The sequence below is a fragment of the Bubalus bubalis genome, chromosome 9 (assembly GCF_019923935.1).
Source record: "Bubalus bubalis isolate 160015118507 breed Murrah chromosome 9, NDDB_SH_1, whole genome shotgun sequence".
Lineage (NCBI taxonomy): Eukaryota > Metazoa > Chordata > Mammalia > Artiodactyla > Bovidae > Bubalus > Bubalus bubalis.
In genome coordinates this window covers 88,879,357-88,896,497 of record NC_059165.1, presented here as the reverse complement: position 1 = coordinate 88,896,497, position 17,141 = coordinate 88,879,357, and the positions used below count along the sequence as shown (strand labels likewise).

The 17,141-nt window shown below is 40.6% G+C and overlaps 1 protein-coding gene across 1 annotated transcript in view; it reads left to right on the top strand.

Annotated features, from left to right (window-relative positions):
• Window positions 1-17,141, top strand: part of LOC102414203 (prolyl 4-hydroxylase subunit alpha-2) — a 147,924-nt gene that overhangs the window by 106,261 nt on the left and 24,522 nt on the right. Inside the window, exon 10 of the mRNA XM_044948719.2 lies at window positions 1,446-1,494. Within this exon, the coding sequence (XP_044804654.2) occupies window positions 1,446-1,494 (49 nt within the window). The remainder of the gene's footprint in view (window positions 1-1,445; window positions 1,495-17,141) is intronic.

Sequence of the window (17,141 nt, the reverse complement as noted above, 5' to 3'; positions counted from 1 at the left end):
CCTGGGATAAAGCCCACTTGGTCATGGTGTATGATCTTTTTAATGTGTTGTTGGATTCTGATTGCTAGAATTTTGTTAAGGATTTTTGCATCTATGTTCATCAGTGATATTGGCCTGTAGTTTTCTTTTTTTGTGGCATCTTTGTCAGGTTTTGGTATTAGGGTGATGGTGGGCTCATAGAATGAGTTTGGAAGTTTACCTTCCTCTGCAATTTTCTGGAAGAGTTTGAGCAGGATAGGTGTTAGCTCTTCTCTAAATTTTTGGTAGAATTCAGCTGTGAAGCCATCTGGACCTGGGCTTTTGTTTGCTGGAAGATTTTTGATTACAGTTTCAATTTCCGTGCTTGTGATGGGTCTGTTAAGATTTTCTATTTCTTCCTGGTCCAGTTTTGGAAAGTTGTACTTTTTGAAGAATTTGTCCATTTCTTCCACATTGTCCATTTTATTGGCATATAATTGTTGATAGTAGTCTCTTATGATCCTTTGTATTTCTGTGTTGTTTGTTGTGATCTCTCCATTTTCATTTCTGATTTTATTGATTTGATTTTTCTCCCTTTGTTTCTTGATGAGTCTGGCTAATGGTTTGTCAGTTTTATTTATCCTTTCAAAGAACCAGCTTTTGGCTTTGTTGATTTTTGCTGTGGTCTCTTTTGTTTCTTTTGCATTTATTTCTGCCCTAATTTTTAAGATTTTTTTCCTTCTACTAACCCTGGGGTTCTTCATTTCTTCCTTTTATTAGTTGCTTTAGGTGTAGAGTTAGGTTATTTATTTGACTTTTTTCTTGTTTCTTGAGGTATGCCTGTATTGCTATGAACTTTCCCCTTAGGGCTACTTTTACAGTGTCCCATAGGTTTTGGGTTGTTGTGTTTTCATTTTCATTCGTTTCTATGCAAATTTTGATTTCTTTTTTGATTTCTTCTGTGATTTGTTGGTTATTCAGCAGCATGTTGTTCAGCCTCCATATGTTGGAATTTTTAATAGTTTTTCTCCTGTAATTGAGATCTAATCTTACTGCATTGTGGTCAGAAAAGATGCTTGGAATGATTTCAATTTTTTTGAATTTACCAAGGCTAGCTTTATGGCCCAGGATGTGATCTATCCTGGAGAAGGTTCCATGTGCACTTGAGAAAAAGGTGAAATTCATTGTTTTGGGATGAAATGTCCTATAGATATCAGTTAGGTCTAACTGGTCTATTGTATCGTTTAAAGTTTGTATTTCCTTGTTAATTTTCTGTTTAGTTGAGCTATCCATAGGTGTGAGTGGGGTATTAAAGTCTCCCACTATTATTGTGTTATTGTTAATTTCTCCTTTCATACTTGTTAGCATTTGTCTTACATACTGCGGTGCTCCCGTGTTGGGTGCATATATATTTATAATTGTTATATCTTCTTCTTGGATTGATCCTTTGATCATTATGTAGTGACCTTCTTTGTCTCTTTTCACAGCCTTTGGCGATCTTGAGAAAGAAGAATGGAACTGGAGGAATCAACCTACCTAACTTCAGGCTCTACTACAAAGCCGCAGTTATCAAGACAGTATGGTACTGGCACAAAGACAGGAATATAGATCAATGGAACAAAATAGAAAGCCCAGAGATAAATCCACACACATATGGACACCTTATCTTTGACAAAGGAGGCAAGAATATACAATGGATTAAAGACAATCTCTTTAACAAGTGGTGCTGGGAACTCTGGTCAACCACTTGTAAAAGAATGAAACTAGAACACTTTCTAACACCATACACAAAAATAAACTCAAAATGGATTAAAGATCTCAACGTAAGACCAGAAACTATAAAACTCCTAGAGGAGAACATAGGCAAAACACTTTCTGACATACATCACAGCAGGATCCTCTATGACCCACCTCCCAGAAATATTGGAAATAAAAACAAAAATAAACAAATGGGACCTAATTAAACTTAAAAGCTTCTGCACATCAAAGGAAACTATTAGCAAGGTGAAAAGACAGCCTTCAGAATGGGAGAAGATAATAGCAAATGAAGCAACTGACAAACAACTAATCTCAAGAATATACAAGCAACTCCTACAGCTCAACTCCAGAAAAATAAATGACCCAATCAAAAAATGGGCCAAAGAACTAAACAGACATTTCTCCAAAGAAGACATACAGATGGCTAACAAACACATGAAAAGATGCTCAACATCACTCATTATCAGAAAAATGCAAATCAAAACCACTATGAGGTACCATTTCACACCAGTCAGAAGGGCTGCAATCCAAAAGTCTACAAGTAATAAATGCTGGAGAGGGTGTGGAGGAAAGGGAACCCTCTTACACTGTTGGTGGGAATGCAAACTAGTACAGCCACTATGGAGAACAGTGTGGAGATTCCTTAAAAAACTGGAAATAGAACTGCCTTATGATCCAGCAATCCCACTGCTGGGCATACACACTGAGGAAACCAGAAGGGAAAGAGACACGTGTACCCCAATGTTCATCGCAGCACTGTTTATAACAGCCAGGACATGGAAGCAACCTAGATGTCCATCAGCAGATGAATGGATAAGAAAGCTGTGGTACATATACACAATGGAGTATTACTCGGCCATTAAAAAGAATACATTTGAATCAGTTCTAATGAGGTGGATGAAACTGGAGCCTATTATACAGAGTGAAGTAAGCCAGAAAGAAAAACACCAATACAGTATACTAACGCATATATATGGAATTTAGAAAGATGGTAACAATAACCCTGTGTACGAGACAGCAAAAGAGACACTGATGTATAGAACAGTCTTATGGACTCTGTGGGAGAGGGAGAGGGTGGGAAGATTTGGGAGAATGGCATTGAAACATGTAAAATATCATGTATGAAATGAGTTGCCAGTCCAGGTTCAATGCACGATACTGGATGCTTGGGGCTGGTGCACTGGGACCACCCAGAGGGATGGTATGGGAAGGGAGGAGGGAGGAGGGTTCAGGATGGGGAACACATGTATACCTGAGGCGGATTCATTTTGATATTTGGCAAAACTAATACAATTTTGTAAAGTTTAAAAATAAAAAATAAATAAATAAATAAAAGGAAAACAGAATGGAGATGTCTGAAAATCATTATTTTTTTAATGACTTATTTCCTTTGTGACTCAGCAATTCCACTTTTGAGTATATATCTGAAAAAAGCAAAAATGCTAATTCAAAAAGATACATACACCCTGGTTCATAGTTTATAGAAACATTATTTACAATTGCCAAGGTATGGAAGCAACCTAAATTCCCAAACAGATGAACAGATAAAGAAGATGTGGTATATATGTACAATAAACTACTACTCAGACTCAAAAAAGAACAGAATTTTGCCATTTGTAGCAATATGGATGAACTTGGAGGACAGTATGCTAAGTGAAATAAGTCAGACAAAGACAAACACTGTATGATATCACTTACATATGGAATCTAAAAAAATAAGCTAGTCAATGTGACAGAAAAGAAGCAAACTTAGAGATATAGAGAGCAAACTTGTGATTACCAGTGGGGAAAGGGAAGGGAAGAGGGGAAAAGGGGTAAGGGATTAAGAGGTACAAGCTATTAGGTATATAATAAGCTACAGGGATAAGTGTTACAACATATGGAATATAGCCAGCATTTTATAATATGACTGTGAAGAAGGCTGAGCGCCGAAATATTGATGCTTTTGAACTGTAGTGTTGGAGAAGACTCTTGAGAGTCCCTTGGACTGCAAGGAGATCCAACCAGTCCATTCTGAAGGAGATCGGCCCTGGGATTTCTTTGGAAGGAATGATACTAAAGCTTTAACTCCAGTACTTTGGCCACCTCATGCGAAGAGTTGACTCACTGCCAAAGACCCTGATGCTGGGAGGGATTGGGGGCAAGAGGAGAAGGGGACGACAGAGGATGAGATGGATGGATGGCATCACTGACTCGATGGATATGAGTCTGAGTGAACTCCGGGAATTGGTGATGGACAGGGAGGCCTGGCGTGCTGCGATTCATGGGGTCGCAAAGGGTCGGACATGACTGAGCGACTGATCTGATTTGATCTGATAAATGGAGTATAACCTTTAAAAATGGTGAATCACTCTGTTGAACACCTGTAACTTAAATATTATACAACCTTGTGGCTCAGCTGGTAAAGAATCCGCCTGCAAGGTGGGAGACCTGGGTTCTTTCCCTGGGTTGGGAAGATCCCCTAGAGAAGGAAAAGGCTACCCACTCTAGTATTCTGGCCTGGAGAAGTCCATGCACTGTATAATCCATGAGGTCACAAAGAGTTGGACACAACTGAGTGACTTTTCACAACTGTGCTTCCATTTTAAATAAGTAAAGGGCTGGATTAGCTGGCTGAGAAGTATGGAGTGAGCTCTGGTTTAAGTATGTTCCACTTGAACTCTGCCACTGACTCCTTTCGAGATCAGACACCAGTAGACGTGACTGATAGACATCAGAGACTCCAGTAGACATCAGAGACTCCCAATATTGATCTCTGGCCTCATCTTTCTCTCATGACCCCTTCCAAGTGAATGGCTACTGTAGTCAGCCCTTCTTGACCGATGGGATGTGTCAGTTCAGTTCAGTCGCTCGGTCGTGTCCGACTCTTTGCGACCCCATAAATCACAGCACACCAGGCCTCCCTGTCCATCACCAACTCCTGGAGTTCACTCAAACTCATGTCCATCGAGTCGGTGATGCCATCCAGTCATCTCATCCTCTGTCATCCCCTTCTCTTCCTGCCCCCAATCCCTTGTTCCAGAAAAACATCTATTTCTGCTTTACTGACTATGCCAAAGCCTTTGACTGTGTGGATCGCAATAAACTGTGGACAATCCTGAAAGATGGGAATACCAGACCACCTGACCTGCCTCTTGAGAAACCTATATGCAGGTCAGGAAGCAACAGTTAGAAATGGACATGGAACAACAGACTGGTTCCAAAAAGGAAAAGGAGTACGTCAAGGCTGTATATTGTCACCCTGTTTATTTAACTTATATGCAGAGTACATCATGAGAAACGCTGGGCTGGAAGAAGCACAAGCTAGAATCAAGATTGCCGGGAGAAATATCAATAACCTCAGATATGCAGATGACACCACCCTTATGGCAGAAAGTGAAAAGGAACTAAAAAGCCTCTTGATGAAAGTGAAAGAGGAGAGTGAAAAAGTGGCCTTAAAGTTCAACATTCAGAAAACTAAGATCATAGCATCTGGTCCCATCACTTCATGGGAAATAGATGGGGAAACAGTGGAAACAGTGTCAGACTTTATTTTTTTGGGCTCCAAAATCACTGCAGATGGTGATTGCAGCCATAAAATTAAAACACACTCCTTGGAAGGGAAATTATGACCAACCTAGATAGTATATTGAAAAGCAGAGATATCACTTTGCCAACAAAGGTCCATCTAGTCAAGGCTATGGTTTTTCCAGTGGTCATGTATGGATGTGAGAGTTGGACTGTGAAGAAAGCTGAGCGCTGAAGAATTGATGCTTTTGAACTGTGGTGTTGGAGAAGACTCTTTAGAGTCCCTTGGACTGCAAGGAGATCCAACCAGTCCATCCTAAAGGAGATCAGTCCTGGGTGTTCATTGGAAGGACTGATGCTGAAGCTGAAACTCCAGTACTTTGGCCACCTCATGGGAAGAGTTGACTCATTGGGATGTGTCAGGCAGAAGCAAAGTTGAGAACCACAGTACATAACTGGGAGCTCCAACTGTGAGGCTGGGAATGTATACACCTATTTTTTTTTTTAATCACTGTTCCAGAGTTGGAAAATTTTTTTTTACTGTGTAGCAGGTGCTTATGAATTCTTGCAGAGAAAAGAATGAGTACCTTTGACTGGTTGAGTAGTTCAAGAAATAGAGGAGTCAGGACTGGGTAAAAGACCCACACAGAAAGTGTTAACAGAAACAAACTTGTTGCTCTATGAAACAGTTCCCCTTTCTCGAAAGAGAACAGTACCAGAAATGTTTGCCCAATTTGATCTTTACTGAGACCTGACCATGGGTGATAGGGAAAAAAGAACAGCTTGTTGTGTTCTGGATCCTTCCCAAATCAAGCAGGATATAGAGTCTAAGAGCCTTGAGTGAGAAGGGCCAACTACTATGCTTTGTTTTCACAGATGAGTGATGTAGAAGCTGGTGGTGCCACTGTCATCCCATACCTGGGGGCTATGATTTCACCCAAGAAGGTAATTTCTGTTCTTTGTAGGTCACTGGTTGCTTCAGGGCACAGGACTTGTTCATTTCCCTGCTTCATTCCTTAGCTTGCTTTACTGTGACTGTGGTGGTGTCAGGAACTAACTTTCTACCTGGACTACAATCTTTTGGCCCCTACTTTGGGAAAAGGTATAGGAGATCCTTCAAGGAAGGGTGGGTTTCCAGATGTTCACCACATCATAAGGGGTGGGTACTGCCTGCATAATGCCCGTGGAGTCCTAGAGCTCTGTGCCCTTATACTTTGGTGAGAGTGTTTCCTTTCAGATTGGAGTTTCAGAAGTACTCCATGGTCAGGTCCCAGAGACCATGTGAAACTGGAGTGGTGGCTATATAGGTAGCTGACGACTTTCTCTGAATAAAAATAAGTCATGTACTTACCACAAGTGGCATCTCTTTTGGGGTTCAAAATTTGTGTCTTCCAAGGACTGTTTCTGATTTGTTCCTTCAAAACCAGCAACAGTATATGTTCTGATAAGCCCTCTCTTTCCAGGGGACAGCCATATTCTGGTATAACCTTCTGCGGAGTGGGAAAGGCAACCACCTAACAAAACATGCTGCCTGTCCTGTGCTTGTGGGCTGCAAGTGGGGTGAGTGATACAAGATGTGAGGTTAGCCATTGTGACCTCATACTAGGTTTTGGTGGTCAATCTTAGACTCTGTGCTGGGAATGAACAGCTGCCATGTTCTTATGAAGGCAAGACAATTTCCTTGTATAGAATTTTCTACACTAACTACTTTAGAGCCTTCTTTCAGCATGTAGCTCTCTACCCACTTAGTTTGTTGAGAATATTAAAACAATTGATTTGAGTTTCCCTTGAACATTCTCAGAATACTATGGGAAGCTTGTGGAGACTTCTTGAATATGGCTGTCAAGAGGAATGGGCTCTGGCAAGGGTTCTGAGATTGCAGTCAGGGAGAACTGGAATCAGAGATGGGGAAAGGGGTCTCAAGCAAGCAAAGCCCATATGGATCAAGGCTCAGGCTAAAAGCAGCATTGTAGGTGTGGAGACAGGCTGCCTTTGTCTCTTGCATGAAAAGAGGCCTTAGCACAGGGGTCAAGAGATGAAGGTCAAGACTGGGACCAAACCATGGAGGCTGAAATTTGAGCTTTGTTCTGGAAGCAGCTGTGGTGAGCAGTGGAGAGGCTCGAAGCAGGTTGTGACAGGAAGTGATCACAAAGAGAAGAATTTATAGCCCTCTTAGAGAATTATGGGGATAAGTAATGATAGGTTCATGGAAAATTAAGCAAATTAAAAAGAAAATGAGACAATTGCTGACCTCAGGAAAAAGAAAAAGTTGTACAAGAAAGGAAATAGAAGTATAGTTGAGCATTGAAGAAAGTGGGGATTAGGAGTACTGACCCTCAGCACAGTTTGAAATCTGCATATAATTTATAGTTGGTCCTCTGTGTACATGATTCCTTCATATCTGTGATTCTACATTAGTGGATTCAACTGACTGTGGGGTTGTATAGTACTATAGTATTTAAACTGTTTTAAAAAAATCCACATATAAATGGACCTGTGTGGTTCAAGAATCACCTGTTTTATTTATTAGATGGCTTAGGTATGAGCAGTATTTACATAAATGACATAATAATGTGAACACTAAATTTAACTCAACTTGTAATTTAACTGTATTGGGAGATTAGGAGTGTGAAATTGGTATTTGAAGAGTAGTGTAAAAAACTTCCAAATCTCCATCTTCCATGGTAGACTTATCAACATATAAGATCTAAAATTGAAAGAAATAGCACTGCAAGTATGTTATTTAGAAAACTAAAGATAAATATCAGAAGAAACAGCTAAAGGAGTTGAATGTCCTCTGGAAGTGGGAATTGGTGGTGAGAAGGGATAAGTAGATAAGGAGATTGCTGTGTAACACTGTAATTCTTGTGGAACAGTTTGACTTTTCCAAAAACGTATATGTATTGCTTTAAATATTAAGTATTATAAATTATATTTTAAAGTATTATGACTTCATTAATGCATTAAAATCAATTTTTAGAATTCATTATGAATGCATCTATATTGAGAAATGAAATCATGATTCATGAGCCTTTAAGGCACAGCTTTAAGTAATAGACTATGCTAACACCAACTGTGCTTCCTAAGATTGGTCCACTTGCCAGAGCCCCTGAGGTTGGCGTCTAGGCCTTCCACAGTCTTAACCTCCAGCTTCATCTCCTCTCTCTCAATTTCCACCCTCCACATCCCAGCAATATCAAGCTTGTTGGGGTCCTTGACACACACCAGCATGGATCATGCCTGCTCTCTTTCTCATCCTGTTTCCACTTCCCAGACCCCCCTTGGTATAAGGAACCACTTGCTCTGTCCATTTTATTCCCTGAGTAATTCCTATTCAGCTTTCTGTCCCAGCTCTAGGGTTTCCTCTTCCTGAACATGGTTAGATGCTCTTTAGCTCTATTTCTGTAGCAGCCTACACACATATGTCTTGTGCTACTGACAGACTTTTATACAGTTATATCTTTCCCTCACCAGTTCATAAGCAACTTGATGCCCAAAACCAAGTCTTACTCATTTCTGACTCCCAGGCCCAGTGTAGGAGTCATCATGAAGGCATCATTCATTTTGGCTGCTGGACTAATCTATTTATTTCTGTCCATTCTCCAGTAAGTGGTTCTATAAATGAGGGCAGGAATTCTTGAGGCCGTGTGAATCAACAGAAGTTGACTGTCATCCTTTTCTGCCCTTTGCCTTCCTGGCCCCACAACCCATGTTGTCTTCAGATTCAATGTGGCAGACCCTCCTCATGTTCCAGTCCCATCAGGCAGGTCTTTGGAGGCATGAATATTTGTGTGGAGTAAAGAGTGGACTGGGGAATGTCCTGGGTGACCTTGGTCCCAGCCTCTCTGGCCAGCCTGTGCTATCTCTGGCTGCTCAGGTAGGGTTGGAGCAGAGTCAGGTGGTCTGGCACATAGCAAGTTACTTTTGTACTTCAGATGTTTTAGATGTGAGATGTTTCAGTGAACCAAAGTTCTAATACCTTGTTTACATGCTTGTTTTTATGAAATTTCTATTACTGTGGCTTTGACCAAAAAATAAAATGTCCCTCCCTGCCAGAAGCCTTGAAGAGCTTTATTTAGACTATATATATTTTAAGATGTGGAGCTTTTACCAAGTTTACCATTTCCTATGCATCCTCTCTGTTCAGAGAGAATCTGGATAATGAATACTTGAGAGGCAAACTCTGATGTTAGGTTCTAGACAAGGTTTCCCACTTATTTTTCCTCTAAGCATCAATGTCCTTTCTGGGAAGTGAGTGAGTCAATCTCCTTGCATCTCAGAGAACATAGAGATCATGTATGCCCATGGTTGTAATGCTGTTATAATTTGAAATTTCTTACTTTAAAAATTTGAAATATATACCCAGAATTGTTTGTGATACATAGATGTACAGTTTAAAGACTATGAAAGTGAGCATGAGCACCCATGTCACCATCTGGGTTAGAGAAGAGATTATTTTCAAACTTATACCTCAGGAGCCCCTGTGAGCCTCTCTGATCCCATCTCTGACCTGCCCTCAGTACCTCGGTGGTAACCACTGCCTAGTGATCTGTGGTAGTCATGCCTTTGCTTTTGTTTGTAGTTTTACTATCAAGGTCTGTATGCCTACATAAATAGTAGTTATTTTGCTTTCCCTGATATTGAACTTTTTGTAGTGAAATCAAGAGTATATCTTGGGAGGTGTTTGGGTTATTTTATTTGATAGTTATTTGTAGGATTCATTCATGTTGTGCAGCTGTAATTTATGTTAATTTTTATAGTTCACTTTTGTTAGCATCTATCATAGGATACTATATAATATACTGATACACTGTTGATAGACATTTAGGCAGGTTTCAGTCTTTAATGAATAAGGCTGTCATTGCATTTTTATACATGATTTCTGGTACAAATAAACACATTTCTGTAGAATATATATCTAGAAGTGGAAATGCTGAATCTCAGTAGATGAGTCTTCAACTTTACTAGTATAATATATTATAGAGTGGTTGAGCACATTGCTACTAGGAGTAAGAGCTGTTATCCAAACTTTCTCCAATATCTGGTCTTGTCATATACTTGGATTTTAGCTAGTTTATTATATGTATAGTATTATCTATGTTAACATGATTATAGCTTTGGCTCCATCCCTTCATTCTTTTTGGAGTTATTTCTCTACTGATGTCCAGTAGCATATTGGGCACCTACTGACCTGGGGAGTTCCTCTTTCAGTATCCTATCATTTTGCCTTTTCATACTGTTCAGGGGGTTCTCAAGGCAAGAATACTGAAGTGGTTTGCCATTCCCTTCTCCAGTGGACCACATTCTGTCAGATCTCTCCACCATGACCTGCCCATCTTGGGTGGCCTGACAGGGCATGGCTTAGTTTCATTGAGTTAGACAAGGCTGTGGTCCTCGTGTGATTAGATTGACTGGTTTTCTGTGATTATGGTTTCAGTGTGTCTGCCCTCTGATGCCTCTTGCAACACCTACCGTCTTTCTTGGGTTTCTCTTACCTTGGATGTGGGGTATCTCTTCATGGCTGCTCCAGCAAGGTGCAGCCACTGCGCCTTACCTTGGACAAGGGGTATCTCCTCACCGCTGCCCCTCCTGACCTTGAACGTGGAGTAGTTCCTCTAGGCCCTCTCTGCCGCCAGCCTTGACCTTGGGCAGGGGGTAGCTCCTTCTGGCTGCCACCCCTGACCTCGGACGTGGGGTGGCTCCTCTCAGCCGTGCTTGTGCGCCGTCGCAGCGCCACCCACGCTTGTGTGCCAGTCGCAGCGCATAGAGGAAAACAACAGAATGAGGAAGACTAGAGATCTCTTCAAGAAAATTAGAGATACCAAGGGGACATTTCATGCAAAGATGGGCTTGATAAAGGACAGAAATGGTATGGACCTAACAGAAGCAGAAGGTATTAAGAAGAGGTGGCAAGAATACACAGAACTGTACAAAAAAGATCTTCATGACCAAGATAATCACGATGGTATGATCACTCACCTAGAGCCAGACATCCTGGAATGTGAAGTCAAGTGGGCCTTAGAAAGCATCACTACGAAGAAAGCTAGTGGAGGTGATGGAATTCCAGTTGAGCTATTTCAAATCCTGAAAGATGATACTGTGAAAGTGCCGCATTCAATATGCCAGCAAATGTGGAAAACTCAGCAGTGGCCACAGGACTGGAAAAGGTCAGTTTTCATTCCAGTCCCAAAGAAAGGCAATGCCAAAGAATGCTCAAACTACCGCACAATTGCACTCATCTCACAGGCTAGTAAAGTAATGCTCAAAATTCTGCAAGCCAGGCTTCAGCAATATGTGAACTGTGAACTTCCAGATGTTCAAGCTGGTTTTAGAAAAGGCAGAGGAACCAGAGATCAAATTGCCAACATCCGCTGGATCATGGAAAACGCAAGAGAGTTCCAGAAAAACATCTATTTCTGCTTTATTGACTATGCCAAAGCCTTTGACTGTGTGGATCACAATAAACTGTGGAAAATCCTGAAAGAGGTGGGAATACCAGACTACCTATCTGCCTCTTGAGAAACCTATATGCAGGTCAGGAAGCAACAGTTAGAAGTGGACATGGAACAACAGACTGGTTCCAAAAAGGAAAAGGAGTACGTCAAGGCTGTTTATTGTCACCCTGCTTATTTAACTTATATGCAGAGTACATCATGAGAAACGCTGGGCTGGAAAAAGCACAGGCTGGAATTAAGATTGCCGGGAGAAATATCAATAGCCTCAGATATGCAGATGACACCACCCTTATGGCAGAAAGTGAAGAAGAACTAAAGAGCTTCTTGATGAAAGTGAAAGAGGAGAGTGAAAAAGTTGGCTTAAAGCTCAACATTCAGAAAACGAAGATCATGGCATCTGGTCCCATCACTTCATGGGAAATAGATGGGGAAACAGTGGAAACGGTGGGAGACTTTATTTTTTTGGGCTCCAAAATCACTGCAGATGGTGATTGCAGCCATGAAATTAAAAGACGCTTACTCCTTGGAAGAAAAGTTATGACCAACCTAGATAGCATATTGAAAAGCAGAGACATTACTTTGCCAACAAAGGTCCGTCTAGTCAAGGCTATGGTTTTTCCTGTGGTCGTGTATGGATGTGAGAGTTGGACTGTGAAGAAAGCTGAGCGCCGAAGAATTGATGCTTTTGAACTGTGGTGTTGGAGAAGACTCTTGAGAGTCCCTTGGACTGCAAGGAGATCCAACCAGTCCATTCTGAAGGAGATTAGTCCTGGGTGTTCTTTGGAAGGACTGATGCTAAAGCTGAAACTTCAGTACTTTGGCCACCTCATGCAAAGAGTTGACTCATTGGAAAAGACTCTGATGCTGGGAGGGATTGGGGGCAGGAGGAAAAGGGGACGACAGAGGATGAGATGGCTGGATGGCATCACCGACTCGATGGATGTGAGTTTGAGTAAACTCCGGGAGTTGGTGATGGACAGGGAGGCCTGGCGTGCTGCCATTCATGGGGTGGCAAAGAGTCCGACACGACTGAGCAACTGAACTGAACTGAACTGAACATGATTATTAATGGCGTTGAACACTTTCTTGTGTGCTTTTTTTTAGCCTTTGGATTTCATATTTGTGTATTCAGGTCTTTTTCTTACTAATTCATAGAAGTCTTTAATATAATATGGACACAAGCTCTTTGTTGGTTACATGTTTTGAAATATCTTTTTCTAGTTTGTCTTTTTACTCCTAGTTCTGTCTTTTCTTGAACAGAAGTTCTTAATTTCTGTTTCAAGTTTATCAGGCTTTTCCTTTTTGATTTACACTTTGTATGTCTTGTTTACGAAGTTCTTCTGTATCCCAAAATCATAAAGATATTTCTTATATTCTTTTCTAAAAGCATTATAGTCATTTTTTTCATCTGTATCTTTAATTCACCTAGGTTTTATTTTTGTATCTGGTATGAAGTACAGAGATTCTTTTTGCATATTTTATTAGGATAGACTAGGTTTATGCTAGAATAGTAAAATAATCCCTAAATCTCAATGGCTTAATTGTAAAGCCAATTGTCATGCAAAAAGTCACTGATTCTAGGGCAACTGTTACCTATCTGATGCCATACAATCTTCTTCTAGTGCCTTCCACCATCAGAACCTAACAGGAAGCCAGCTAGTAAGGGAATCTGAAAAATAATAGAGTTGCAACTTCTCTGCCAAGAGTGTTCCCTGGATCTGTCTCAGTGGCAGTTCTACAGTTCTAATCCTTGTATACTCAGTATCTGACACTGCCCCCCCAAGTCCATTTTTTTCCAGAGGTTCTATGATTAGCTTCTTCATCTTCCACTGTGCACAGCTTCAGAATCTAGAAAATGTCCTAATGGGTAAACAGGGTGAGTGATTGACTAAGTTCCACACCCCTCCCTCCTAGTCAGTATTCTAAAAAACTACAGTCTAATTTTTATCTTTTAGTGCCCTTTGAGACCACTATGATCTCTGCTGGTTTCTCTGTCTTTTAGCAGTTGCCTGTTGCTGAGTCCTCTATCTGAGTCCTCAGTCTCTTACTGCATGCCTAGATGCATGTAAATGGTCAGTAAATGGTCAGAGGATAAAAGAGATCAGTCTTTTGGCTCACCCACCTGAGATTCATCCTTCCCCAGGATCTGATGCTTAAGCCCTTTTTGCTTCAGCAGTCTGTTGATATCTTCAGAGTTTTAAGAGATTTATCCAGTTTTCATGGTTATTTTTGACATGAAAGTTATTCTACCATAAGCTATTCCATCATAGCTAGGAGTAGAAGTCTCTTGTTCATTTTACTTTTTGAAATTTAATTTCATGTAAAACGAAATACAGATACAGAAAACCTTGCCTTTGATATCTTCCTTTGTTATCTGGTATAACAAGATGTCCCACATTTATCTTAAATATTTCCTGCATTAAGCATGGAATCAGCTATTAAGGACTCTGTTATGTGTTGGTGCCGTCCTGTCAATCTGTGTGGTCCTGGAAACAAACAGAAGATAACCTTAGAGATATGGCACTATTTTTAGTAATCTTTATTAACCTGCTTAGCTTAGTGTTAACATGTTCACTGTGGCACGAAAGAGTTGAGCTTTTCAGTATGGATTTGGTGATGTGCTAGGCATATTACAGTCTGTTATTTCAAACTCACAACTCTTTAGGACAGATATAGAAGCTGAAGGTCAAAAAGTTATATAATGTATCTGAGGTCACAGAGGTTTCATTGCAGGTTAGTGAAAGGCTTGAGAATCAGACCCTGATTTGGAGCTTCCCAAAGCCTTTGCCCTAAAAAAAGTAATTTATATTATTATTCTTTCAACAGTTAATAAAGATTTGATATAGTAGCAAACATAAATACTACATTTACCTTTAAATAATTTGGGATAATGGAAGCAATTTGTAAATAGATACGTAAAGTTTGAGAGGTTTGATCACAGAGAACCTAGTGCTTGAATTTATAACAGAGAACCTATTAATTGAGTAGCACAGTAGAGTGAGGTCTCATTTAATCAGAGAATTGGTACCACATTAGATCTGGGTCTGACAAAAGACAGACAGGTTCTCTTTCTGACTTACTTCATTCTGTATGACAGACTCTAGGTCCATTCACGTCACTGCAAATGATCCAATTTAAATTATTTATGGCTGAGTAATATCCCATTGTATATATGTACCACATCTTTATCCATTCATCTGTCAGTGGGTGGTTAGGTTGCTTGCATGTCCTGGCTGTTGTAAATCTGTCTTTTTGAATTATGGTTTTCTCAGGGTGTATGCCCAGCAATGGGATTGCTGGGTCATGTGGTAGTTCTATGTTTAGTCCATATTCTTCTCCATAGTGAACCATGAACTTCCAGTATTCAAGCTGAATTTAGAAAAGGCAGAGGAACCAGAGATCAAGTTGCAAACATCTGCTGGATCATTGAAAAAGCAAGAAAGTTCCAGAAAAACATCTACTTCTGCTTTATTGACTATGCCAGAGCCTTTGACTGTGTGGATCACAAGAAACTGCAAAATTCCTCAAAAGATGAGAATACCAGACCACCTGCCCTGCCTCCTGAGAAAACTGTAAGCAACAGTAAGAACTAGACATGGAACAACAGACTGGTTCTAAATCAGGAAAGGAGTACATCAAGGCTGTATATTGTCACCCTGCTTATTTAACTTATATGCAGAGTACATCATGTGAAATGCTGGGCTGAATGAAGCACAAGCTGGAATCAAGGTTATTGGGAGAAATATCAATAATCTCAGATATGCAGATGACACCACCCTTAGGCAGAAAGCGAAGAAGAACTAAAGAGCCTCTTGATGAAGGTGAAAGAGGAGAGAGAAAAAGTTGGCTTAAAACTGAACATTCAGAAAACTAAGATCATGGCACCCAGTGCCATCACTTCATGGCAAATAGATGGGGAAACAATGGAAACAGTGAAAAACTTTATTTTGGGGGGCTCCAAAATCATTGCAGATGATGACTGCAGCAATGAAATTAAAAGACGCTTGCTCCTTTGAAGAAAAGCTATGACCTACCTATACAGCATATTAAAAAGCACAGACATTACTTTGCCAACAAAAGTCTGTCTAGTCAAAGCCATGGTTTTTCCAATAGTCATGTATGGATGTGAGAGTTGGACTATAAAGAAAGCTGAGTGCTGAAGAATTCATGCTTGTGATCTGTGGTGTTGGAGAAGACTCTTGCGAGTCCCTTGGACTGCAAGGAGATCCAACCAGTCCATCCTAAAGGAAATCAGTCCTGGGTATTCATTGGAAGGGCTGATGCTGAAGCTGAAACTCCAGTACTTTTGACACTTGATGTGAAGAACTGACTTATGTAAAGACCCTGATGCTGGGAAAGATGGAATGCGGGAGGAGAAAGGGAAGACAGAGGATGAGATGGTTGGATGGCATCGCCAACTCTACAGACATGAGTTTGAGTAAGCTCCAGGAGTTGGTGATGTACAGGGAAGCCTGGCATGCTGCAGTCCATATGGTTGCAGAGTCAGACATGACTGAGTGACTGAACTGAACTGAACAATGAATCTGTAGATTGCTTTGGATTATATAATCATTTTCACAGTATTGATTCTTCCAGTCTAAGAACATGATATATCTCTCCATCTGTTTGATTTCATTCATCAATGAAAGAAATGATTAGAGTTTGGAAGTGAAAAGGCAGAAAAGGATGTCATTCATCTTCTGTTGGTCCACAGGGCCTCAAGAACTCCTGTCCTCACTCATGGAACCACCTAATGGAAACTCCAAATCTAAACTAAACTTAGAAACTAAGAGTTTCTAAATCTAAACTCTAAATCATTTCATCAATGATTTCTTTCATCATTCTTACAGTTTTCTGCATATAGGTCTTTTGTCTCCTTGGGTAGGTTTGCTGCTAAGTCACGTCAGTTGTGTCTGACTCTGTGCGACCCCAGAGACCACAGCCCACCAGGCTCCCCCGTCCCTGGGATTCTCCAGGCAAGAACACTGGAGTGGGTTGCCATTTCCTTCTCCAGTGGATCAAAGTGAAAAGTGAAAGTGAAGTCGCTCAGTCGTGTCCTACTCCTAGCGACCCCATGGACTGCAGTGCACCAGGCTCCTCCGTCCATGGTAATTGCCAGGCAAGAGTACTGGAGTGGGGTGCCATTGCCTTCTCCCTGGGTAGGTTTATCCCTATGTATTTTATTCTTTTTGTTGCAATGATCAATGGTAAATGGGATTATTTCCTTAATTTCTCTTTCTGATACTTTGTTATTAGTATATAGGAATGCAAGAGATTTTGATGTATTAATGTTGTATCCTATGACTTTACTGCATTTCGGACTCTTTTGTTGACCATGATGGCCACTCCATTTCTCCTGAGGGATTCCTGCCCGCAGTAGTAGATATAATGGTCATCTGAGTTAAATTCACCCATTCCAGTCCATTTCAGTTCGCTGATTCCTAGAATGTCGACATTCACTAT